Consider the following 24,391-nt stretch of genomic DNA (forward strand, 5'->3'; position numbering starts at 1 on the left):
TTGCTGAGGACCTATCAGCTGGAGAGGTGAGCTGGTTAGGGAACAGCCCTGTTCTGTAATGGGGTCTTTGGAGGCTTGCCATGGTCCCAGAGTCCTGGGAAACAAGAGGGGAGGGCCTTATGCCTGAGAGGTAGGCAAAGCTTGACACAGCCATGAGCTGGGTCCAACCAGACAGAATCATATCCAGAGCCAGAGGCATCCTTTTACCAGCAAAGGGGAGGATAATGCTTTGCTCCTCCCACTTGCTGGCTTGTGTGCCTCCTTCCCCTCAGAAAAGCCCCCCGTCCAGCCCTGGCTAGTTTGCTGGCAGGCTGTCCTTCCAGTGGATCCTGGAATTAGAAGAGATGAGGGCTCCTACTGATAGAGCCAGCCAGGCACTGTACTATCTGACTCTTGTCTGTCTTGCCCATGGGGTTATGGCAGGTTCTGGGAGATCTGGTGCCCAGAGGCTACTGAGGCTAGGTGCTGATATCCTTGCAGCATGCCAGGGTCAGGACTCCCCTTTCTGGTGCTAACAGGAAGGCCTAGTCTGTGCTAGTTTCTCATCTTCTTACTAAACCAAACTGTCTTTATTTATTGTAGTGCTTTGTGAGTGGGGACTGAGGAGAAAACCAGGACAACAGCAAACATGCTCACTCTCTCCCATTCCTTTACAGGTCGGGGGACTGAGGCATGGAGGGCTAGGTTAGGAGAGTGGCAGACACAGTATGTACTGTTTGGGGGCACCAACACTGCCAGGGACTGCAAAGTGGACCAGCAGCTGCCTGTTCCCATGGGATCACCCAGGCTAGAGGGTGCCCCCATCTTCCTCTTTGCCCAAGCTCTACTCAGGGAGAAGAACTTGCTGTCAGCTGGTGGTAGGGACTGCATGTTGCCAGGTGGAGACTTACCTGGGATCAGAGAGACCATGCTGGTGATGGTCTCAGGCCTATGTGATCGGGGAGTTCCAGGGTCCTTGGATGAGTCTGGGGTAGAGGCTGATGCAGAGGGAGGGCAGCTGATGACAGCTGTTGTGGCAGCCAGTGCAGAGCGAGGCTTAGTGTGGATGTCACTGGGCCGCTGGACAGCATCTGCTGGCACAGTGTCAGGTGCTATGGGAGCAGTCACTGCAGGAAAGAAGTTTTCTCGGCTGTCCTTGGGGTGCTTGGGGGTTGTGGGTGTGTCTCCTGAGGCCTGTTAGGACAGAGGAATGGTGAGGATGGTCAACTAGGCAGCCTCAAGCACCCTTCAGGAGTGTGTGGGGCTGCCATGGCAACTGTGACATGATGAGAGCAAAATAGACACTCCTTGAGTGGTAGGAGCAGCAGCCTCCATCTTTTTGGTGCTGGTCAGAGTTGGTCCAGGACAACTGTGATTATCATACCTGTCTTCTTCAAAGTGGGAGCTGTGAGATCCTGTTGGGTAGGAGAGGCTCCAGCTGCCTGCACTGAGCTGGACATGGGGCAGTGGGGGAGGTGAAGAAAGCCTATCAAAGAACTTTAGGAGAGTCTTCTAGGTGGCTTTTCCTAGAAGTACCAGCTCCACGTGGTAGGGGACAGGCCTTGTAATCTACCTGGGGATAAACTCCAGGTCAGTGCTGTGGGAAGCAGGTCTGCTGGGAGGGTGGGAACAAGTACAAGGGATCTGGGGTAGGGAAGAGATAGGAAGATAGGAAATGCTCTCTTGAGATTGGGTTCAAGGGAGATGAGGATCAGAATGGAGTAGATGGTCCTCAGCAGTGTCGCTCCAGGCCTAGGGCAGGAGTTGTAGGATAGACATGTTGTGAAAGGGCTTTGGACAATACCAAGGGCACCCTCCATCCTGCTGGGGTCAGAATATTGATGGAATGGGCCTCAGGACTATTGGGCCAGCTACCCTCCACATGAACACTATACCTCAGAAGGAGACCTCCTATGTCCCTTGAAAGTCCCTGAGAGCAACCTCTCAGTGGCCCTGATATGCATATGTATATACCTCACCAGTTAGTGGTCTTGGGCTTTGCTCTCTTCTAAGAAATGAGACTCTGCCTGCCCTTGGCTCCTTATTAGCTTAGTACCAATGAAAGGGGGAGGTGTTTGGGGTTTCCCTTAAAAGTCAGAAATAATCCTTTTGTTGGTGGTCACTGCCCACATCACTGCAGTGGGCCAGAAAAGACAGGAAGGGTCCCCAGGATGGTGTGGACCTCAGCTCCAAATGAGATCCCAAGCAATTACTCCTGCCCCATGGAGCAGGGAGGCTGTAGGGGTGCAAGAGACTGTGGGCACTGTGCTGTGCATTTGGCTACTCAGGCAATAATCAAGCGATAAGGACTGACTGGTAGGGGTACCTCCTGCCAATGACTCTGGCCCTCAGTTGGTAAACTGAACCCACAGCTTGCTTGGTCAAAGGTGAACTCCCTGGACTCCCTTAGACCTACATGTCTGAGCTGGGGGTGGCCTGATGCCCAATTCCACTGAGAGGAAGCCTATGTGGACATTGGTATAGCCATCAGGCAGCTTCTGGGGCCTGTGGGAAGAGGTGACCCAAAGCAACTAGGTCACACCTAGGCTGTACCTACTCAAATGGCAAGTCATGACCCTTTGACCTCCTATGGGCTTTAGAGGAGGTGGTGCTCCACATGGCTTCACCTGCTGGACCTGCCTTTCCCTTCCACATCCTCCTACTGAGCTCTGATCCTACCCCTCCACCTCCTCAGTCACTAGACCCCTTCCTGGTGGACAGATCCTACCTGCTGGCCTTCCTTGGACTCCCACAAAGAACCTACCCTTCAGCTCCTTCTTGCTCAAACCCTCCTCAGCCATATCACCCTCAAAAACAGCCCTGACCTCAGTTCCCATACCTGTAGGCCCCTTCCTCACTACCTTGGTCCTGGGCCCCTGGAACACTTTCCTTCTTGGATACCACTCTATCCTGGTCCAAGGCTCCTCTCTGTGCCTGTGGGTCCTTCAGAAGTGCTTGACCCTGCCTATGCCCTCTGCTGGCTGCTGATCCACACTGATGGCTTCAGTGACACCTATACCAGGTCTTGCCAAACAGGAGCTCTGGTATGAACTGTTCCTCCAAGAAAACCCAATCTCTAGCCTGGCTGGGCTCTTCCAAGTCCTTCCTAAGGGGTGTCTCACTAAACCTCCATTCCTTGCTAATTCTCTTTTCACCATTTCTTGCAATATCCTCATCTGATCCTTACACCAGCCCTATCCTCTCCACCTAACAATGATGCTGCAGTCCTGCCCCCTCTCCTGCCTAATGACTCCTATCCCCCCTCTTGGAGAGAGACCTCCCCTCTTCAGTGGCCCCTGAACAAGGCTGTATTTCCACCCCACAACCCCAGCCACTTTGTTCATCGTTAGCCTAGCTCTAACATCATATTCTCTACCTCTGTCACAAAGGTAAGGACCTTCCCAAGTGAGGTCAGCTAGCTAGAAGCCATCCTTCTTGCTTATGGAAAAGGCAGCCAAGGCAAGGGGACCCCTCAGGTCATACATAACAGAGAGCTGGCATCTGGGCCCTGTCAAGGCTCCCCCACTGTGGAGTGGTACCCCACCAACTCAAGGCTCAGTCACCTCCTGTTCCTCTCACCTCAGTCCATGCTGACTACAGGAACCACTGAGGGGGCACACCTGTTTCTTAGCCTGTAACCTGGGACCTTGGTACGGGGCAGGGCTAGCATAGGCTAGCATAGGTCAGGCTTACCTGTCTCTGAGCAGCAGCTCCAAGGTGAACTTGACAAAACTTCACAGCCTGCTCCAGTGCAGCCTCCTCGTCCACCTGAGCAAGAAGATGGCAAAGGTCAGAGGGCCTGGACCATGATTCTTGGTCTCCTCTCAGCCCTGTTCCTTAGGTAGCACAGACCAACCTACGTGTGTGTGAACTCTACTCATGTGTCCTCCTCACTTCTGGCTCCACCCAGAGTCCCCACGTCTGCCTCCCAGATGGGGGTTCCACCACTGGGCTGAGGCCCAGTTGCTTCTGGGTGGTTTCTGACAGCAGCCAATTTCTAAGCTTCCTGCCCATTCAGAAGCCCAGGTCTGGGTGGTGGTGGTAAGATTTAATGATAATGGTCTTGGGCAGTGCCAAGCAAGAGCCCAAGGCATGGCGAGTTCAATACAAGACGAGGGAGGCATGGGGTGACCGTGGACAAGCAACAGGCAGGGAGTGAGGGAAATACCCACACACTACCAAGGCAGGCCAGGAAGTGGGCAAAGCAGGGAAAAGGCCAGCCTCACTACCAAGGAAAATAGTAGCACTTGGATTATCTTTTAAGTAAGTAGTAACAAAAATAAACAGAAGTTAGCACTTGATGCTAGTGAGGTAAGACAGAGATAGACAACTTCAAAACAAAAGTGGCCTCACAAACTGACATCATTTGGGAAAAAAATGTTTATCAGGGATGGTTATCCTATTTGTCTGGGAATTCTCCCTATGGGAATAATTTTAAATGGAGAAAAAAGTATGCCTATAGACTAAAATTTTTAAAAAAGGGTTGGGAGAAGAAGAGGCATGACAGCCTTTTCAGGCCGTGGTGGTCAGTTGTCAGTCTCTTCCTAGACTTGCCCCTTAAGGCAGGGCACAGCAACCACTTTTAGAAGACAGCTACTGAAATCTTAAAGGAAATGCCCCAAATCCATATAAAGGCCCCTGACAGTGGTGGGGCCAGGAGTTCTCATCTTCCTGTGCCGGACTTGTAATGTGGTTTCATTTTCCTTAAAGGTTGAATTTACATGTTTTAAAACTCACTGTTTTGCTGACCAAACATATAGCCTGCTCATTGTAGAAAACCTCAAACCCCACCCCCAATCAAAACAAAAAAACCCATGTATGCAGTGGGGATGGGGTGAGCATAATACCTGAAACCCATCCCAGAGGCTATCTGAACATCCAAGAATGAGCTTCTGGGAGAATAGGGAGTCTGTGCACAGACTGGGCTGTCTCGCCCCTCACCCACCTGCTTGATGAGCATGTAGGTCTCTGACATGATCCTCTCAATGCGGCCCAGGTCATAGGCCACACCCTTCTGGCCTTGCTGCCACACACGGTAGGCATCCAGTAGGAGCATCTTGCCTGATTCTGTGTCTTCCAGGAGCTTTCTCTTGCGGCTGGGCCGTGAGGGTGGCTCCTCAGGATGGTTGCACCCCCTGGTCCCCGTAGCAGCAGTGGGGGCAGTGTTGGTGATGGGGGCTGGTGAGGCTGACATGAGTGGAGTGGGCTGCTGCCGGGTACTGATGCTCAGCTCCTCAAGGGATAGCTCAGGGGGCCGGCTTTCTGGGCCTCGGTCCCTCGGAGGATGGCCTGGCAGTAGTGGCGGTGTCTGCTCCAAGTCTGACTGGCGAGTGATGGCCTCACCTGTGTCCATGGGCTCAGTGAGCCCCCCTCGGGGACTCTCTTTGTCCTTTTGCTCCCCGCCTTGGTCTGTGCTGTCTCCTGCATCCATGGCTACAGGCCGGTGGTTGAGGGGGCCCACTGTACCCCCTGGCTCAGGCCCTGGTCCTGAGCCATCAGCCAGGGGGGGCTTCTTTGGGTGGGGGAGACTCTCCTGGCTATTCTCAGGACTGGCCCTGTGTGAGACATCGGAGGTCATCCTGGCTCCAGAGAGGCCACAGGTCTTGGGCCCTGGGCGTTCTGATCCCTACAAGGAAACCAGAGACAAGACAATGGTGCCGCCACTGCATCAAAGCACATCTTGGCCCCTCTCCTACCCAATGATACTCTGGCTCTGGACATTTGCTGGCTGGCCAGGGCTGCGCCTCATTCATCAGAGGAAGATGCTGGGCCCAGAGACCTGTCCTCTTATGCACCTCTGGCTGCCCCTTGACCCTCAAAGATAGTCACAGGGGCCAATGGGACTCTTTTTTGGGGCTCCCAAAGAACAAGGTTGGCCAGCTAGGATGGCATCACCAGGCTCTCCTATGTGATTGTGATTTGAGCCTTGGGGTATTTTATGAGAAAGGGACCTACCTAGGGTCTCTGCTTGCTGCAGAGACAAGTCTTTCTAACCCCTAGTGCATAAGGCCCTGGGTGGGGGTGGTGGGTGCTAAGCATCTGTATCAAGCCCCAGCCAGCCCTACTGGTTTGGGCTCTGGAGGTGGCAGACCTGGTTCCTGGCTGTCTCACCCACTAAGAGGATTACTTCAGTTCCTGGGCCTCCAGAGCTCAGCTGTGCAGGTACTCACAGGCTTGCTTAGCCTGATGTAGAACTCAGGCCTTGGAGGGTCATGATCACTCTCCTCAACTACCAAGCATGTTGGGCCCAACTGCTTACACGTCCATCATTTTAGCTGACCTTCCTAGCTTAGGGGTAGTGGTCAGAATGGGTGCTACTTCACTGGTGGAGATGCAGGGACCTGCCTAACAGTGTGCAAGTGGTGGGATCAGCAGTGGGAGGGACTGGGAGTGAATTAATGGGCTGTGAAGAGGAGTTGTAGGTAACATACCTCTGTGAGCTCACTCAGTGTGTCCTCTAGCACCTTCACAGTGAGAATGAAGGCCCGCTGTGCCAGGACCTGGCGGTCAGCATCTCGTAGATACTTCCTGCAGTCACACAAAAGAGGCCAGAGGGATGAGAGAGTGTCAAGATGTCACATAATGCTGCTGCATGACAGCCCAGCACCCCATCCTTACCCCAAGAAATGTGCGTTCCACTTACTGAGGTCTGCTCCCTTAAAAGTCTCCCCTATTCCTCATCCTCCACACTCAACAGGTCTCTGACTTACCAGAGGGCCAGCTGGCTGCCCTGAGCCCTCTGGACTGCCTGTGAGCCCAGAAGACAGAGCTACATTGGGCTGGCCCTGCCTGCTGACTCAGGGAGGGCTGGGAGTGGGGAGAAGTTCCTCTCCCTTAGGCCAATCACCCTGAGATCATGGCATGCCCTCTGGCACACCATAGGTGAACCAAGACCATGAAAAGGTGAGGCAGTGCAGGAACAGGAACATGCTGGCTCAGCTCGAGGCTTTTGGTCAGGGCAGTACATGAGTGAACTGTATCTCTTGGGACCTCCAACAACCCCTGCATGTGGCAGCTGAGGCAGATATCCCTCTGTTGTGCCCTGCCCTTCTCTGGTTCCAACTGAGGCTCAGGCTCCATGCTGCCTACCTAGTTATTACTGACCTTTGCCTTGGGTGCCATAGTTATGTTTTGAACACATTCTCCCCTCCACATAATAGCACCTCTGAGAGCCCCACGCTGGGGGGACAGGAAGGCTGGGCTGTCCAGCGTTTCGATGTACAAACCAAGGCCAGTAGGGAAAGCCTGTGTTGATCCCAGGGTGCTTTAGAGTAGGGGTGGTGTCCCTTAGGTTCTAGATGCTGGGATAGGGAGTCCTTGGGGAGAAAGGGATGGCTGGGGCTCCTGGACCAGCAAGCCTCAGGGCAGAGAGGGAGCAGAGGAGACACAGCCCTAGTGAATAACTGACCCATGGTGGCATGGCCATGTGCCAAGCTGTGATGGAGAGAACTGGTGGGTCACTCACTTGCCCTGGTCTGGGGTCCGCTGCAGCATTGAGGACACCTTCAGCAGGGTGCTATGGTCCCGGAGCTGGGCCAACACCTTGAGCAGCAGCACGATCGAACGGTTCATGTGCCAGGCGAAGCTGCCTGGCCGGTCAATCTCATCCACGGGGATCCGCCAGATGCCCTACGGGGTGGGTAGGGGTGGGCTATGAGGAGGACAGTTGTGGCTAGTCTCAGGGATACCTCTTCCTGGTATCCCCTGGAATGTGCCACTGTACCAGAGATACACTGCCCAATATGGGATTTCTTGGCCTACCTGTCATTCACAGGATAGAAGTATAGCTGGCCCTACTTTTCCCTTTTCATCAATGGTGGCAGACAACATACAGAGTTCTGTAGTCTCTTTTGTATGGTAGTGTTATATATGTTTACTAGACTTGTCCCCTACAATGACACTCAGGTTGTGAGCACACCTCTTTGCTGACCCAGTCACACATCCAACTCCCAGAGGTGAAACTGCTGGGTTAAAGGGGGCCATGGTGAACCTCTGGCAGCTGCTGCTGGCCTCTTGTGTACTCCCTTTCTTGGCACTCTCATGGAAACATCAGTAGCTCCTTTGGTGGCCCTTGCCACCTCCGTCACAGCAGTTTGCACTGGCAAGGACCTTCCTCCCCTCTTTCTTGGCCCATGCCTAAATACTGTGGCACTGGTACCCCCTGCAAAAACCAATTCCAGAGTCTGGTTCTCTGAAGTGTCCTGGTGACTAGCATGGTATCTAATGACAACTTGGGTTCCTATCAAGGTGCAGGGAAGGCATGGATGACAGAGGGAAGGAGTTATGAGTGAATAAACATTAAGGAGGCCTATCTCAGGCACAGGACCTCAGAAGCCTGGAAAGAGCTGGCAGGTTCCCAGATGGTTCCCTATATTCAACTCATGGAGAAATTTCTGCCTAGAATGGACTAGGACTACAAGTGACACTGCCTCTTTTTCTCAGCATGGGCTCCAGCCTGTATCAGGCTGCAGCATGGGGTTACCAGGCACAGGGACCATGGCATTGTGTCTAAGTGGTGCCCCTCCCAGTCCTTAGTCCTGCGGTGTTCATTACCTGTTCATGGTGTGTGCACAGAGGTGTGGGCACACCCTACTTTAGCAGTCTTGGGAGGAAAGCCAGGGTACCTCGAGCTCTGAGCTGTATAGGACAGGGAGGAGCTGAACACTCTCATTTCTGAGCCTGTATCCTCCACACTGGGCCACCAGGCAGACAGATGTGCAGCCTGGCTCACATATCCACTGGGCAGGCTGGGGCTGTGTGGAGGCTGGCAGCTATCTCCTGCCCTCAGCAGTGCCCAACAAGGATGAAACTGGGGATTAAGGTCATCACATGCAGTGTGGCAAACACCAATACTGTATTTTTCTCAGATGTGGGTCTGTAGCAGCTTATGCAAAGCCACATGTGGGAGGCATGGATCCCAGACATGTCACTCCTCTACTGTCAGGGCTGTGAATGGTCTAAGTGTGACCTGTGGCCATAAAAGTGCTGTCCCTGTCACCAGTCAGGACCAGGAGTGTGAGGGTAGGGAAGGACCCTGCCTTCTGGGAGGCATATTTCTAGACATCACACATGTGATCCTCACCACAACCTCCCACAGTCATGCCATGGTTGCCAGAGTTCAGATGTTAAATGAGACTCCAAAAGTCACACACTCTTGAGGGGTGGCCCAGGATTGTGCCTTTACCACACCCACAGTTTTAAGAAAAGGATCCTTGAGGGCAAATGGAAGGAAGCCCCAACCACCTGTGCCAGCCTCCACTGCTGGATGCCACAGTTCCTCTCCACATCAGGCCCAAGAGGGAGAAGACCAGAGCCACACTTTTAGAGATCTGGGTGTGATCCACTGCTCCCAAATCTCACTCTTGGAAATGGAGGGACATGCCAGATAGTCAACTGAATGACCCAGCATGACCCTGGATTTTACTGAACACCTCCCTTCCTTTGCAGAGCTCCTGATGACTTAGGTCAGGTTGGAGGTCACTCTTCCCCCGACCTGGAGATCAGATCCTTATAAAAAGCTGGGGATGGGGCAGGGTCCACCTGACTTTCCATCAGGGGAGGATGAATAAAAGAACTCTATTTTGTTCTTCAGAACTGTTTGGAGGAGAGAGAGAGAGAGAGAGAGAGAGAGAGAGAGAGAGTGAGAGAGAGAGAGAGAGAGTGTGTGTGTGTGTGTGTTTGTGTATGTGTGTGTGTGTGTCTGCCTTTACCTGCTCCCCCCATCATCCTGGACCTCTATACCAGTAGTGGTGCTATTGCTGGGGCACAGGCCATAGCAGACTGGGGGATAGAAAGGACAGACACAGGGGTCCCCAGATACCAAATTTTTTTTTTTTGTGGTGGGACTGGCCTTTGAACTCAGGGCTACATGCTTGCAAATCAGGCACTCTACCTGTTGAGCCACACCTCCAGCTGCCCAGACCTTGAGAACAAATAAGCTGAGGGTACTCAGGCCCAAAAGCCAATGTCTACCTCAGCTGCACATCTGAGGTTACCACTTCTGGAAGGGGCCTGTTTCATCTTTGGTTAATTAGCAGAAAAGGTCTTTTTTCTATTCAGTGCAAGAACCCTAGGGTCATCCCCCAAGGTCTGAAACTTATACCAACTGAACTTTTTTTCAATGTGTGTGCTGGGGATTGAATCCAGGGCTGAGACAAATGCTCTACCACTGAACTATATCCCTAGTCCCTGGTTTTTTGAAACAGAGTTTCACTTTGTAGCCTGGGCTGGCCTTATATTTGCTATGCAGCCTAGGCTGGAATGCAACTCGAGATCTTCCTGTCTTAGCTTCCCAACTGCTGGAATTATAGGCATGTACCACCATGTCCAGACAGACTGGCCTTTTTACCTCTTTTTTCAACTCCCTCACCAACCCATGGTCTAATACAAGTCATAAATTCCATGACTCTGAGACTCTGCCCAACCAGGCCCAGATGTGATGTCACGTCCTCTCAGAAGCTTACTGCCCTCTTCAGAGACAACTCCTGCAGAGACAACTCAAAGTCAGCCCTCAAATAGTTGGGGATGGGTTTGTGGCTAGCAATGTGTCCTGGCCAGGGTGGGGGTCTGCTTTGCTTTAGCTCTGGATTCCCAGTGACCTGACAAAAGCCTGGCAGAGCAGATGAGGCAGTTTGAGAAGGGCTTTCTGTCCTTCTGTAGGGCCCAGGCTCTGCAGAAGCTTCTATCTGATGAATTCTAGTTTCCTGATCTCCTTGTTGGCCTCTCACCTCAGAAATTTCCATGTTCAACTATAAAGGGCAGATGGGAGACAACTGTACTCACAGCTCTTTAGAGCTTCAGGTATGCATGTGAGTGGAGGGGAAGAGGGGTCTGCAGGGAAGATGAATGGTACCTCTTACCTAAAAGACAACCACTGCAAGGCAGCAACACTGCGGTCATGAGCAGTACTTGCCAAACACAGTTTACCCAGCCAGGCAGCAGCCATCTCAGCGCTTTCTCCCATGAAAAAGCAGGCTGAGGAGGTGCTGCTGGAGAAAAGCCACACTTGGTCCTGTGCAGGGTGGCAGGAGAAGCACAGCAGACTTGGCAGATGGTGAGGGACATGGAAGGGCAGGACTCCTGCAGAGAGGGATTCTTTCTCCCGAGGTACAGGATGGAAGATACAGTGTGTTCATGTATTTGGGGGTGTGTGTGTGTGTGTGTGTGTGTGTGTGTGTGTGTGTGTGTGTGTGTGTGTGTGTGTGTGGTGGTGGTACAGGATGGAAGATACAGTGTGTTCATGTATTTGGGTGGGTGTGGGTGTGGGTGTGTGGGTGTGTGTGTGTGTGTGTGTGTGTAAGCAAGCCAATGAGCATGTGGAGGAAACTTCCTGGAGTACCCATGATATGGTAACCAATGTGAGCTAACTGGGACTGCATGGGGGCGGGGTGACCTGGCACTGCCAGTCACCTGGAACTGGATGGGGCAGGATGCTGGTTCATCTTCACCAATTGGGAGGAGTTGTCACCTGCTTGTTTAAGTGAGACAATGCCTAAGGAGATGGTGTTGGAGCCCCAGAGTCATCCCAAGCCCCACTTGGAACACCTGGAATGTCTACAGAGCATTCAGAGGCAGTTGGACCACTCTGTCCTCTATTACCAGCCTGTTGAGGCTGGGCTCTCATGCTTATCCAATTACCCTTTCTGGGCCATGCACTCATTCTGCTAGGCCTGGGGAATGACCAAGGAAGGTTCGCTCTGAAGGCTTTCTGGTCTAGAGTGGAGATAAAGGACAGGCAGCCCAGATGTTCCTTCCAAGCAAGGGTGAGGTGGGTCAGGAGCTGACCCTTCTGATGGCCACAGAAAGGCCTCACAGGAGATAGAGAATAGGGGACTGCAACAGAAGCACATATGCTATAAGAGGGAAAAGAAACCTACATAAAACAGAATTTCTTCCTGCTTCCCAATAGGCCAAGTCTGTTAGCAGTAGAACCCAGGTGGGCAGAAGCCTCTTTGCCAGGGTTTCCTCACTGGGCAGCATGGCCTGCTAAAGGCCCTCTTTTCCCAGTACAGTCATGAGCACCCAGAGGCCAGCAAACATACTTGTGTACCAGCAAGCACAACTATGCATCACACATTCCAGCACATGGTTTGGATCCCCATCTCCTTTCCACTTCCTTTCATAATATAACACCACCCAAGTCAGAAAGGATGAAAGGCCAAATGAATCAGGAAGCAAGTCTATGGAAAACCAGAAGGGAACTACAGATGCCCCCAACAAAGACCAACACCACCACTTATAGGTTTGAAATGCAGCATTTTGCTTTTGCACATGCTCTGGTTTCATTTTGGCATGCTACTTTGCCTTTTCCTGGTAACAGTGGTGCTGAAAGACACATTTCCTGGGCACAGTCTGCTGGCTTCAATGCCCTTATTCATTCATTCACTGCTTATTCATTCACATGCCACAGTGTGGGGCTCCTGAGTTTGTTTACCAGGCACTGAGCACCATCCCCTCCCTTTCTCCTGTAATGGGCTTGTTCCCTTCCACTCCCAGGGCTAGGCTAGGAGCTCAACCAGGTTTCCTCTCTTAGCAGGAGTACTCGGGAACACCCCTTCCTCTCCTCAGCATGTGGCTGTGTCCACATGGAGGTAGGTCCCCTGGGGGAAGGTGTTCCTGTGGCCATGAGGCTGGCCTTTAAGGACAGCTGGCCTGAGAAAAGGGAGCAACCAGGGTGGAAAGCAAGCCAACAACTCTGTTTTCTGCCTGAGTCAGGGAGAGCCTGGCTTCTATATTTGTAGCTCATGGATGGCCTGGACACAGTTCCCTTCACAGGGAAGGGGGAGGAGCCAAAGTCGATCTCTTCCCGACTGCCCCTTCCATACCATGCCAATGGAGGGCTATGAAGTCCCTGAGTGAGCCAAAGTGTTGGAGAGAGTCTCCTATTACAAGGACAGACACCAGCACGTGAAGGTACTGGCTCTGCTGTTTTCCTTACCACAGCCCACACAGGAGGTATGAGGCACCTACCTCAGAGGGCAAAGGTGCAGGCTTTGGGGAGGGCATGGGTGACGTGCGAGAAAGTGAGTGGAGGTGTAGCTAAGCTGGGCCTGACAAGAAGGATGTATGGGGGCAGCAATACCTGAAAGGAGGCATGGCTAAGAAGATGGAGGGAGGCCATCATAGGAATGGGAAATAGATGACTGAATACCCCAACAAAATCCAAAGGACAGGTTGGCACAGGATCACAGATTTGAGAGCAGGAGTGGGAGCCAGAGCAGCAGGGACCCCCTGAGGATGCCCCTCCCTGGCTGCCTTCCAGTTCTGCTTTTCTGGCACTCTGTGGACTGTCCTCTCCCACTCTGCAGGCACACATACTGTACTCAGATCTGCCCCCACACCATTGCCTGGCTTCCCGGTGGCCAGTGCCTGTGGGATAATGCTTGTGTGAAGAGCTGCAGGCAGTTGGAGGCCCACATTCGTAGCCTTGGAGCACTTAAAATTGTGGAGATTGGGCTCAAGGCTCTTCCTGCATGCCAAATACCTCATCCCAAGTGTCTCAGCACACCTCACCCCTTAGCATGTATCTGGGCTCCTCAATGACAGATGAGGTCACTGAGGCAGATTCTAACAACCTGAATAATTTATGGAGTCCCAGACTCCAAAATACAAGTTCCCAAACCCTTCCAACAGCCTTAGTCCTCCCACCACTGTGGAAGAAATGAAGTTTTGGAAGCTGTCTATCACAGCGGGATGAGCCTGGAGGTTCAGGGAGGGTAAGCATGGCCACTTGATTTGGGGGTCCAATGAGCTTCTACCAGGAGAGCTGAGAGCTGGATAATGGACTGCTAGGTCAGCCTGTGTTTATGCCCACGAAGGTGCTGTCCATTCACAAGGGGGCTAGAAAGCAGGGACAAGTTGGTGGGGAGAGACCAGGGGGCTGGTGAGGTTTGACTTCCACTCATAGGAATCTTGGTGGGTGGACTGCAGAGGGTCAGGCAAGTATGATTCCCTGGCCAGCCCACACTTCCTACAGGCCTTGGTGTCAGCAGGAAGGGCTTACTGCACCCTCCTGGGCCCAGCAGAGCTGCTGACATAGCCTCTTCACTCAGCCCACAGCCAACTCAGTCTTAGCCCACAGATTCAAACACAGCTCTGGTTTTCACTACACCCCTCCTCCTTCTGCTGGGCCACTGCTCTGGCCATTATAATTACCATTATTTTGATAAGGTCTTGCTGTGTAGCCCAGACTGGCCTGAAACTTGCTCCTGCTTTAGCCTCCCAAATGCTGAAATTACAGGTGTGTACCACCACGTCTGGCTTTTGGGTCACTTTTGACAGAGTAGCTCAAGGATATTCTGGGGCTTCCAGGCCAAGGGTTGCTAGCCTCATCTGTCACCTTTATAGATACCACCTTTGGACATAGATTCTCCTAGGGCCTCCACTCTAAGGTACAGTTTTCTCCCCAGGAAAACAAGTGCCTCTGGAAATGCCAGAGCAGGAAAGGAGGGCAAGACAAGGGACATAACCCAGTTAGAACTGGACTAAGTTGGGAAGGGATTCAGAGATTTGTCCTATTCCCACACTGGCAGGGACACTCCAAGTGTGTAACCAACCCAGCCTTCACTTCCTGGAGAGGGAAACTGAGTTCAGATGACCCTCTCAAGCTGGCCAGTGACCCCAAAGTGGGACCAAGAGACAGGGTCAGACTTCCCCACCCTGGGCCTCTCCCCAAACCCTTAACACTCCCAGAGGAATTTGTTGGCAGTGAAACTCCTGTTTTACAGACATAGAAACAGAGGCATGCAGAATGGAGGTAGTGACACTCAATCATTTGTTTTGAGCCAGGTGCTTTTTAAGATCTGGACTCCCATCATAGGGCAGGCTTGCACTGGAAGGCTTTCCCAAGAACAGAGTGGCTGAAATGTGCCCAGCATACTCCATTAGCATCACAAATGCTGCACAAGGTCATAACTAAGTACCATGGGCCTGGATTATAGGCAGCGACTTCCTGCCTTGGTCTTTCCGTGTTTAGCTGGCCTCCTCTGGCTGTCCTTTGCTGCCACTTTTACAGGACTCAGGTATGATCTCTTCCTCCAATGTGCCATTCTAAGAGTCATGCCCAGTGGGATGCCTGGCTCAGGCAGGAGGGCAGAAGAGGGAGTGACCTCATCTGAAGGGGATAGTACTGGGGTTTGAACTCAGGGCTTTGTGCTTGCAAGGCAGGCACTCTACCTCTTGAGTCATACCTCCAGCCCTCAATCTGGATTTTTAACTCAGTATCTAGAGTATCTGCCAAAAACATCTCATTTAAAACAAGTAGAACACTTTACCCCATAGTGAAGTGGGCTACTGGCTAGCATCTGGCTGAGTCTCCAGGATTATTATGAAGAAGGCTGGCTGAACATCCTTCTTCACAAAGCTCTCCTCCCTCTGCTCAGGATGGATTACCTGTGAGGGCCAAGGGAATAGGCACAGCCAGCAGGCTGGATTCCTGGAGGCAAGGTCTGGGTGCCTGAGCTAACATAGTGAGATAGTGAAAACACCCACGGTAAGACGGGTAAGCAAGGCTTCCCAGACAGCTCAGCTCCAACAGACCTGTTTGCAGAAAGCAGATCTGTGAGTACCCAAGGGAGAGCCTATTCCCCTGGCAGAGGGATTCCTATAGCCCCTCCTGGCATAGGCACAGTGGTGACTTAGTGCTCAGAACAGACAAAGGCAGGGAGCCTGTTTGCAACCCATTCTTGGAAGCAGCAGGCATGGGGATAGGACCAGGCTGCTGCTAGTTAAGGACCAGCACCTGAGTAGTGGCTGGGGCAAGAGCCATGGAGCCTCTCAGCAGTAGGAAGATCAGGGATCAGGGACCTTTCCCACCTTCCCAGAGAAGCATAAAAAAGTTTCTACAGACTCCAGAACAACCTCAACGTTAACAACCCGACCTCAATGTTAACAACCCGACCCCAAGCTTAGTCAGGAATGGGAAAAAATCTGGACAGTAGGCTAGTGAGGTCAGGAGCAGTTGTGGGGAAAATACCAGAAAATCCTCCAGTCTTGGGGAGACACCTGTCATTCACAGATTCATACAAACCACTCAAACAGCAAGACTACCTAGAGAAGAGAGAGTATGGAGGGATGCACTTGGTGCCCATGAACCGCTAGGGCTGACTTCATCTCCTGAGCGTACTCACAGGATGCCTGCCTAGCCTCGCAGACACATGATTTCACTTATGCCTCACTGTGGGAGAGGAGACTCCTCTAGGGCAGGCAGCCAGCAAGGGTCTGAGACTACAGCAGAACTCCACCCCAGCATTCCCCCAAGTAAGGACAGTAGGATCATCAAGCCAGGCCAGCTGGGTAGCACTACACTGCCCCTGGCCGAGACTGCTCCTTCTGGAACCCTCTTGCTCAGGAATCCTGCCATTTGGGACTGGAACTGGTTGCAGGTCGGCAGCTCCCCATCTTTTTGATGCTCTGAAGAGCTAGGGGCCCAACCCCTCCCGCAGCACTTTTGCTCTAGGCCTAGGGGGCTGGAGGGGGCGGGGGCGGGGGAGGAAGGCAAGCCAGGTTGAGTCTGGGGGCAGGAAGTTCCTACAGTCTACTTCAAAGACATCTGGGAGAGCCCCACTGGCCGCAGGACTGTGCAAAGGCCACCAGGGGCACCATTACTCCCCCATTCCCCTAGGAGGTCCTGGCTGTCCAGGCTAGACCAAGGACAAGGGATTCCCTGTGCCATCACAGGTAATGAGTCCTCAAACAACACCAGGCAGGGGATGGGGAAGCCTGCAATTTGCCTGCAGCTGGCGCCTACTGTTTCCAGCCTCTTTTGCCAAATGAGACATCGTGCATTAGGTTCCTGCCCCTCCCCCTCAGGGAAAAGCAGAACCGACAAACAACCGTGTGTGAGTGTGTGTGTGTCCGTCTGTTCACCGGCCAGCCCCGCCCCATGCCCATGCGACCCCCTACACCCAACTCTACCCCCCCTCCCCCTCTGAATGCTAAGCGGCAAGGACCCAGCCCAGCCCAACCCAGAGCTCCGAGCTGGCGGGCACTTGCAAAGTGCTGGCACCATCTTCCCACCCCCGCAGACCAGTTATTTATAGCTAAGGAAACGCAACGCCTGGGTGCTGCTGCCCACCCGGCCGGGTGGACCGCTCACCATCCCCGGAGCGGCACCGCGCAGCTTCCTCTCGGTGCGTTCTGCCGCGAAGTTGCTCGAGTGAGGTGGCTTTCGCTTTCGCGCTGCGCAGTGCACACCCCCACGCACGCCGGCTCCAAGCCCCAGGCTTGGTCGGGCTGGGCTTGTCCCGGGCTCTGTGCGGGGCGTGAGTACTGGCTTCACCAGCACTAGCCGCCCCCGCGTGCCGCCGTGTAGGCTGGCCTGGCTGCCCACTTGATGCTGAGTAGAACGCCAGCCCAGCCCAGGCTTGGGGGCGCCGCACCTCACCGCCCAGACTTCCTCCACAGAGGCGCTGGGGAAACCACGGCCCTTAGGCTTCCTGCTACACCCGGGGTGGGGGACAGCCGCCCGGGTAACCGCGCCCCCCTCCAAGGAATGAGCCAAATTGCAGAAAAGCGGAAAGCCTGGGCAGGCAGAGAGAGGGCGAAGTGGTTGTGCAGCCCTGGCCATAGTCCCCATCCCCACCCTCGGCCACGAGCAAGTTCCTACCCGCAGGCTCCGTCGTGGCATCTGTGCAGGAGAGCTAGGGCGGGCGCCAGACCATGGCCGCGGAGGTTTGCTCGTGCGGGCCCGGGGCGGGGCGGGCAGAGCCGGACGGGGCGCAGCGCCGGCGCTCGCCTGGAAGCCGGCCCAACAGCACAACTGACTTTTGCTGGCCAATTCTGACAGGCCCCCGGGCCTGGCCGCCATGCAGCAGTGGTGGTCTGCCTGTCTTTTGGGGGGTGAATCCGGCACAGCTCTCAGCGCGGGAAGTTCAGACCTGGCACAGTGGGGACAGCCGGGAGTGCGGCGGCAGGATGGCAGCAGCCAAACCGCACACCAGGGCTGGGATGGTAGTGATCCACAGCATGTAGAGGCTGTCCTCGACTCGCGTGCAGTACCTATTATGAACTGCGCCCCCTGGAGTTGTACCACAACAGTGGCCTGCGGGGGGCAGAAGTGTAGGTGTGTGGAGTGAAAATGGCTTTGCTCCAGCTGTCAGTGGGGACTAGAGTGCCGACTTCTGGAGTGACATCCTCCAGAAGGGCAGAATGGAGTTGCAGTTTTACAGATGGAAGTTGCCTCATTTCCCAGATGGGCTACAAGACCCATTAAGGTCCTGGGCTGGGTGTAGGGTAGGAGGGGTGGGACATTGGCCAAATAAATCTCAGGATCCTCTCTGGACTCTGCCTTCCAAGAATGGCAACAGTATCATCTTCCTAGCACACAAGCAGCTAAGGGAGGGTATGACCCCATTCTATAGATGAGGAAAAGGCTCAGGAGGGGAAAGTCTCAGTCCACAGCATATGGCAACACCCACAGCACCAGTATGCACACAACATCTTCCTCTCAGTGAGGCAGGGTGTACTGGAACTGTGTATCAATTGCTGACTGATACTTCTGCCCAGGTTGAAGAGAATAAGGCAAAAGGCAGGAACAGGACACCCTATGTGTTCTAGCTAGAGAGAAGATCCACAAGTTTTTCTCTCACCACTCAGGGTCTAGAGCTTCCTCCTCCCTCCCCAGATATCCAAGGGCCTCATATCCATCTGGCCAGTCCTGGTGATATCCCTACTTGAGCTGGCCAGTTTCCACTTACCCTAACCTCAGGCCAGCTCCTTCCTACCAGTATTCCTAGGCTTAACCATATTCCTTGCCAGGTACGCCTAATTCAAACAGGCCTGGGTTCAACCTGCCCCCTCAACCTTCTGTCCTTAGAAGGTAGCTCCCCTGCTTAGCACTGTGCTTGCTACTGGGGACCTGGGAGAAGCAATTCTGGGCTCCTAAAAGTCATTCACTTTTGGGGAGATATACATGAGTTACAAGCAGGGGCTTAGATTGAGTGTTTCTCATGTTGGGATCCAGTAAGGACAGCTCAAGCTGGTTGCCACCCAACTCACTATAGACTCTCACCATCCATATGCCTGTTGTCACTTGACATATAAAACACATGGGAATAGTTCAAAGACTCTGGGCACCAGGACAGTTACACAGCAGTAAGGCCAGTATAGGTGGCCTGGCCAGCTTCCAAAATGATTGGGTCATTCCTTCCAGGTGTCCCAGTTGCTGGAGAAGACACCATGACCAGGCACCAAATTGACACTTGCACCTCCCACAGCTCATGACCTCACTTCATATTTTATCTACTTCCTGCAAGATCAAGTCAGACCAAAGGAAGCTGAGAACATGTGATTATCACTCCCAGGGTAAAAAGAAGCTGTTATCACTGCTGAGTGTGTGGTTCTCTGAAAACTAGTGCCCTGCATCCAAGAGGCCTCCACCACTGGCAGCACCCAGCTGTCAACAGCATGCTTGTCCTGCCATATAGACTCTGGAGCGGCTGATGGGCTCTCATATCAGCCAGCACAGATGAGCATACCAAGACCTAGGGAGAAAGGGACTGGGCAGCTAAGGTCCCAGGATCTGGCAGTCACAAGCAAGAGGAAGGCCTGTGGTGGATAAGGAGAGCTTGGGCATTCTGTGCTAAGCAAAGCTTCTGGGGAGATATCTCTGCAAGAATATTTGCTCACAGTTGGGCTCTGACCTCCCTGACCCTCCCATTGCACCATTTAATGCCCTGTACCCTAAACTCTGGTACAGGGCCTGGGGCCCTCTCCAGAGCCCCATGAGAGCCATTGCATCTCTAGCTGACAGCTGAGAACATCAAGGCCCAGTGCAGGGAGGTTCCTTACAAGTGAGCGTCACTTTCCTTGTCCCTCCACAGGTGGAAATGCAGGCTAGAGCCTCATGTGAGAGCTGGTGGGCCTGCCTACCTGGCATCCTTGAGAATTCTTTGGGCCCCAAAGGGTTTTAAGCTTCTTGGAACTTGCGAGCATCTTAAGCAAGAGAGTTCCATGGGTCCTAATTGCTTACAAATTACCTAAACATCCAAAGCCACAGGCTACTGATGACTGCCCCAGAGAGACAGCTGCTCATCTACCTCAGAGCCATCTCTGAAAGCCTAAAAGCCTGGAGATCAGGTCACCCTGACCACTTTCACCTGTGGGTAAGCAGAAGCTGCCTTAAGTGGCCACATGCCTCCTTGGAAACACAGGTTTGGTTTTTGGCTCATGTAGCCAATGAGTTATAACTACTCTCACAACCCTAGTGGTGACCTTATGAAGCAATAGTCCAGACCCAAGAGTTGGGCTAAACTGCTCAGGGGACCTTGTGGCCCCAGTGGCACCCTGCAGACATCTCTTCTCAAGACCTGAGCCAACACAGACCTATAGGTCACTCTTGGTTCCTTTCTTTCCAGTTCTTTTTTCAGTCCCTGCAAGATTAGCCCTAGTCTTCCTCATGGGTTGAATTGAATGCTGTGGCAAAAATGTTCCTTAGTCCTAATTCCCAGCCATGAAGACTGCAAAATAGTTGAGACTGCTTTGCCTTACCATTCTACACTAGCCAGTTTCTTCTCCTTCACCTTAAGGCCAACACAGGATGAAACTGGCCTCTCTTTCCCAGGCATACAGACCTACAGGACCCATCCCCCCAAAGCTATGTGGTCCAGATGTTTCTGGCCCCACTTGATTCTCTTGAGCTATAGCTTTTGGCACTCAGAATCTATTCAGCCTACCCAGCTAAGCTGTGAGGTACCTTTAGCTGTCACTGTGCCCAGCTATTCTAAGGGAGGATATAGAGATGGGAAGGAGAGAATGACCACCTAAGGAACACCTCCAGGCTGCCACAACAGGATTCAGATTAAGGTTCCCTGTCTCTCAGTCTAGGGCTACATCCACTTCAGCAGACATCTGTAGTGTGCCATACTTGAATCCTCTGGGACACAAGGACCTGGCATGTGTGGGTTCTGAGGGGGAAAAGGATGCTCTGCAGGGCTGTACCCATAGCCCCCCAGGATCTCAATCATGGTAGCCAGGGTTCTAGTGGGTAAGGGGCCTGTCAGTTAAACCTACTGGGTACCTTCAGCCCAGGTGGACAGCAGACCACACAGGGAGCGTAACAAGGATGGGGGTGAGGATGGGCTAGTTTCCTAACGAAGAAATGGCAGGTATCTACTTGGTATGGAGGGACTGGGGACTTCCCTACACAGTGGAGCCAATTGGAGACATGTCCCACTGAAGGAAGTTGAGGTTGACAAGGGTCCGGGATCATGTGGAAGGCAAGGGATGTTTACTATGTGCATTGGGGCCACATGTAGCAACAGGTGTTGCATGTGGGCAGTGGATGACCTCTGTGAAAAGAGGGGTTGCATGAGGTTGGGGGAATAGGAAGGGCTGAGAAAGTAGGCCAGCAGGCTCTGAGGTTTCCTGGGTGAGCTGGGAGGTATAAACCATCACCATGAACCCTTCCTCAGCACCCTGTGGTAAGCCCACTACCAAGGACAGAGCAGGCCTGCTGACAGTGATGGTGGGGCCCTGCAGGATGGGCCCATTATGTCCTCCCCTGTGCTGCCTCCCCCTATCCCATGAGGAACTTCATATTCCACAATGCCTCCTTTGGTTTTCCCTCCTGTAATGCCTTCTCCTCAGATGTGATCTGATCAGCCAGGGCCTCTGAGAGCCTCCCTGCAGCAAGAAAACACTTTACTGGGCTCATCTGCCCCCTACCATCACTTCAGGCTGGAAAGAGGAGATGGTGCCCAGGGTTCTACAATAGTCCAGTCTTTGGAGGACTGCTAAGCTGCTTCGGTTTCATCTCAGGAGGAAATGAAAATCCTACAAAAGCCACATCTGACATGCATACTGAGAAAACTAGGACAGTCTGGTGTCCTCTCCAGGCAGTTGCAAACAGGCACTCGTGAATAGGCTGCCATCACCATAAGACAGGCAAGGGATGAAGTAGAGCTGGCCATCTCCATGGGGGTCTGTGTTCTTAAGCAGGCTTATATCCTGCTACATGACAGCCACAAGGAATAACCCTTTGAATCTTCTGTGTAGTCTCAGAAGGGAAACAAACTCTCCCTATTTAGCAGGGCCCAGTCTCAAGTCTTCAGAGCCATCCCAAGCCAGAAGGACAAATTCAAGATGCTAACAGACACTTGAGCCAGATCTCCTCTATTACAGCACTGGGACCTCCCACCTATGCTGTAAGGGAACAGGACAAGGTCCATCCACCAGGAATGGAGTCATCCATTCAGAACAGCCACACCCCACAGGATGCTTCTGATGGCCAATTGTAGAATTTGGCCTAGGTCTTTCAGTGAGATGCTCTTCCATGAGACAAGCCAAACATGTCTTTGATTACCCAAAACATATCCTTCCATGTATATTCTCCTCTCAGTCATGAGGTCAAGGGGTTTCATCTCTCTAGCCACTGCTCTCCACCTCTCTCTAGGCCTGCTCTCTAAGCTATATGGCCCTCAGATCTCAGACAGTTCCCTCTACCAACCATGGTCACAAACTCTCTGCCTCAACACTCTGCAGTAGGCCCACTACAGAGGATAGAGCTTGTCTGCTGATTAGTAATGGCAGCAGCCCTGTAGAATGGGCACATTTTGTTCTCCTCACTGGTGCCTACCCTGCCCAATGAAGGACCCTCACACCCCACACAATGCCTTCCTTGGTTTTCCCTCTTGGAATGCCTTCTCCAGGTTGCCTGACAATCTGGCCAATTCCAAGGTTAGTCCAGGCCTCCAGGAGTGTTCCTGCTGAAGATGGCAGACATCACTGCCCAGGGCCCACAGTATCATGAGACCCATGGGTGTCTAGGCTAAGAGCTAGAAGTGGTACTCACATTTGCCCTCAGAGAGTAAAGCTGAGGGCTGTGGGCTCTGAGCCAACTGGAATACTCCCTCTTATTGCTATGCCTAGCATGGGGATACCTCCTGTCTCCCAGAAGAGAGGCTCTTCATCTGGTGCCCCATGCCCTGAAGGCAGGGCCAGGTTCATTCTCTACCAGGCTCAGGTCTTAGGGCACCTATTTGGTTGAGTTTTGTGAAGCCTGAGTCTGAGTTGATGCATGACCTGCAGTTTAAGGTACTCTATCCCTCCTCTGAATATGGTTGGGGAGGTTCTTCCCTAGAAATAAAGCCCAGTGCAGATGGTGGCCAGTTCTTGCTGGATGCTCCTACTGACCAGGGTCTGCCTACAATAGGAGCTGGGTGATCTGCCCTGCAGCCTACAGCTGGCCTCCGTCTGCTTGAGCTTGTTAAGCAAATGACCCAATGCTCCTAAGCAGAGAGGGGGCAGTGTTTGGGAGGCCCTGCCAATGATGGGCTGGGATCCACAGGGAGCCATGAGGCTCCACCTGCTTTGACCTAACTTAAGACATACATATTTAGAGAACATATTTCAAAATGTTTTACTTATTTTTGAGACAGTCTCTCTCTAAGTAGCTCAGACTGACCTGCAGCTTGCTATGTAGCCCAAGCTGGTGTTAAACTTACGATTCTCCTGTCTGAGCCTCCCAAATACTGAAATTATAGGACACCATGCCCAGCTCAATCAAAACTTTTTTAAAAATTACCCAAATTCCTACAGTTCCTTCAAAGAGACTTCCTAATTGGCCCCAATCTATTTTACCTTCTCCACTCACCCCAATGAGCCCTGACAGTTGGGTGCCTTTATCTATAAGATCTTTTCCCCACTGCATGTCCCCTGGACATAATGGCCATCATTGCTGTATACTGTGTCCCAAGCAGGCCCCAGGACCCATGACAGTAATGTGTTTTCCCTGAGTGTTCTCATGTGATTCCAAGATGGCGGCTAGAGGGAGGAAGCAGAAAGCGTGCCTCCTAAAGTAAAATCTTGGAGAGATGCTGGAGATACACCTTACAGGAAAAACCATCAAGAAGAGGCAAAACTTTGACTTCTCCACACCACCAGCCTGCGCATAGCATCTCTTGAGTGTTCTCATGTGACCCTTGCTATAACCCTGAGGTAGGCCTGGTCAGCCCTACTTTGCAGATGAAGTGAGCCTTACAAACACTGACTGGTTTGCCCAAAGACACCCAGCAGTATGGGATGGAATACAGTGTGGAGAGGGGCCTGAGGCTGACTAGGGGCAGGGGTTCCTCTCAAGATCAGAGCTGAACAGGACACATACCACCAGAGGCCCATGTGTGTGAAGGAGTCCTTGGCATGCTCTTCCCACAGCAGTTTCTGGCCCCCAGGGGCACTTGTGGGCCATAGCTTGTCACCATGGTAACCTGGCAGGGGCTGTTCCAGGATTTCAAATTCAATGTTTTCTCAGAAGGAGCAAGCAACGTGGTCCAACTTTCCAAATAGGAAAATCAGAAGAAAAAAAAAAGAGGGAGGGAAGAAGGGAGGAGTGAAGGTGAGAGAGACTAAAGCCACTTCAGGGAGGAGGCCTGGTCACTGAGCTAAGAAGGGATAACACTTAAGAGTGAGTACTCCC

At 52.7% G+C, this 24,391-nt stretch overlaps 1 protein-coding gene across 9 annotated transcripts in view; it reads right to left on the bottom strand.

The window, feature by feature from the left end:
- Cabin1 (calcineurin binding protein 1) overlaps positions 1–24,391 on the bottom strand; it is a 143,242-nt gene that overhangs the window by 7,119 nt on the left and 111,732 nt on the right. For all 9 annotated transcript variants that reach the window (XR_012443456.1, XM_020169892.2, XM_074060808.1 and 6 more), the window contains 5 exons: positions 7,445–7,608; positions 6,411–6,507; positions 4,925–5,605; positions 3,673–3,747; positions 891–1,173 (listed from right to left, as the gene is read on the bottom strand). Coding sequence is in view for 8 of the 9 variants with exons in the window: in XM_020169892.2 (XP_020025481.1) it covers positions 891–1,173; positions 3,673–3,747; positions 4,925–5,605; positions 6,411–6,507; positions 7,445–7,608 (1,300 nt within the window). In the remaining variant the exon portion in view is untranslated. The remainder of the gene's footprint in view (positions 1–890; positions 1,174–3,672; positions 3,748–4,924; positions 5,606–6,410; positions 6,508–7,444; positions 7,609–24,391) is intronic.

The sequence above is a fragment of the Castor canadensis genome, chromosome 18 (genome assembly GCF_047511655.1).
Source record: "Castor canadensis chromosome 18, mCasCan1.hap1v2, whole genome shotgun sequence".
In the NCBI taxonomy this organism is placed as follows: Eukaryota; Metazoa; Chordata; class Mammalia; order Rodentia; family Castoridae; genus Castor; species Castor canadensis.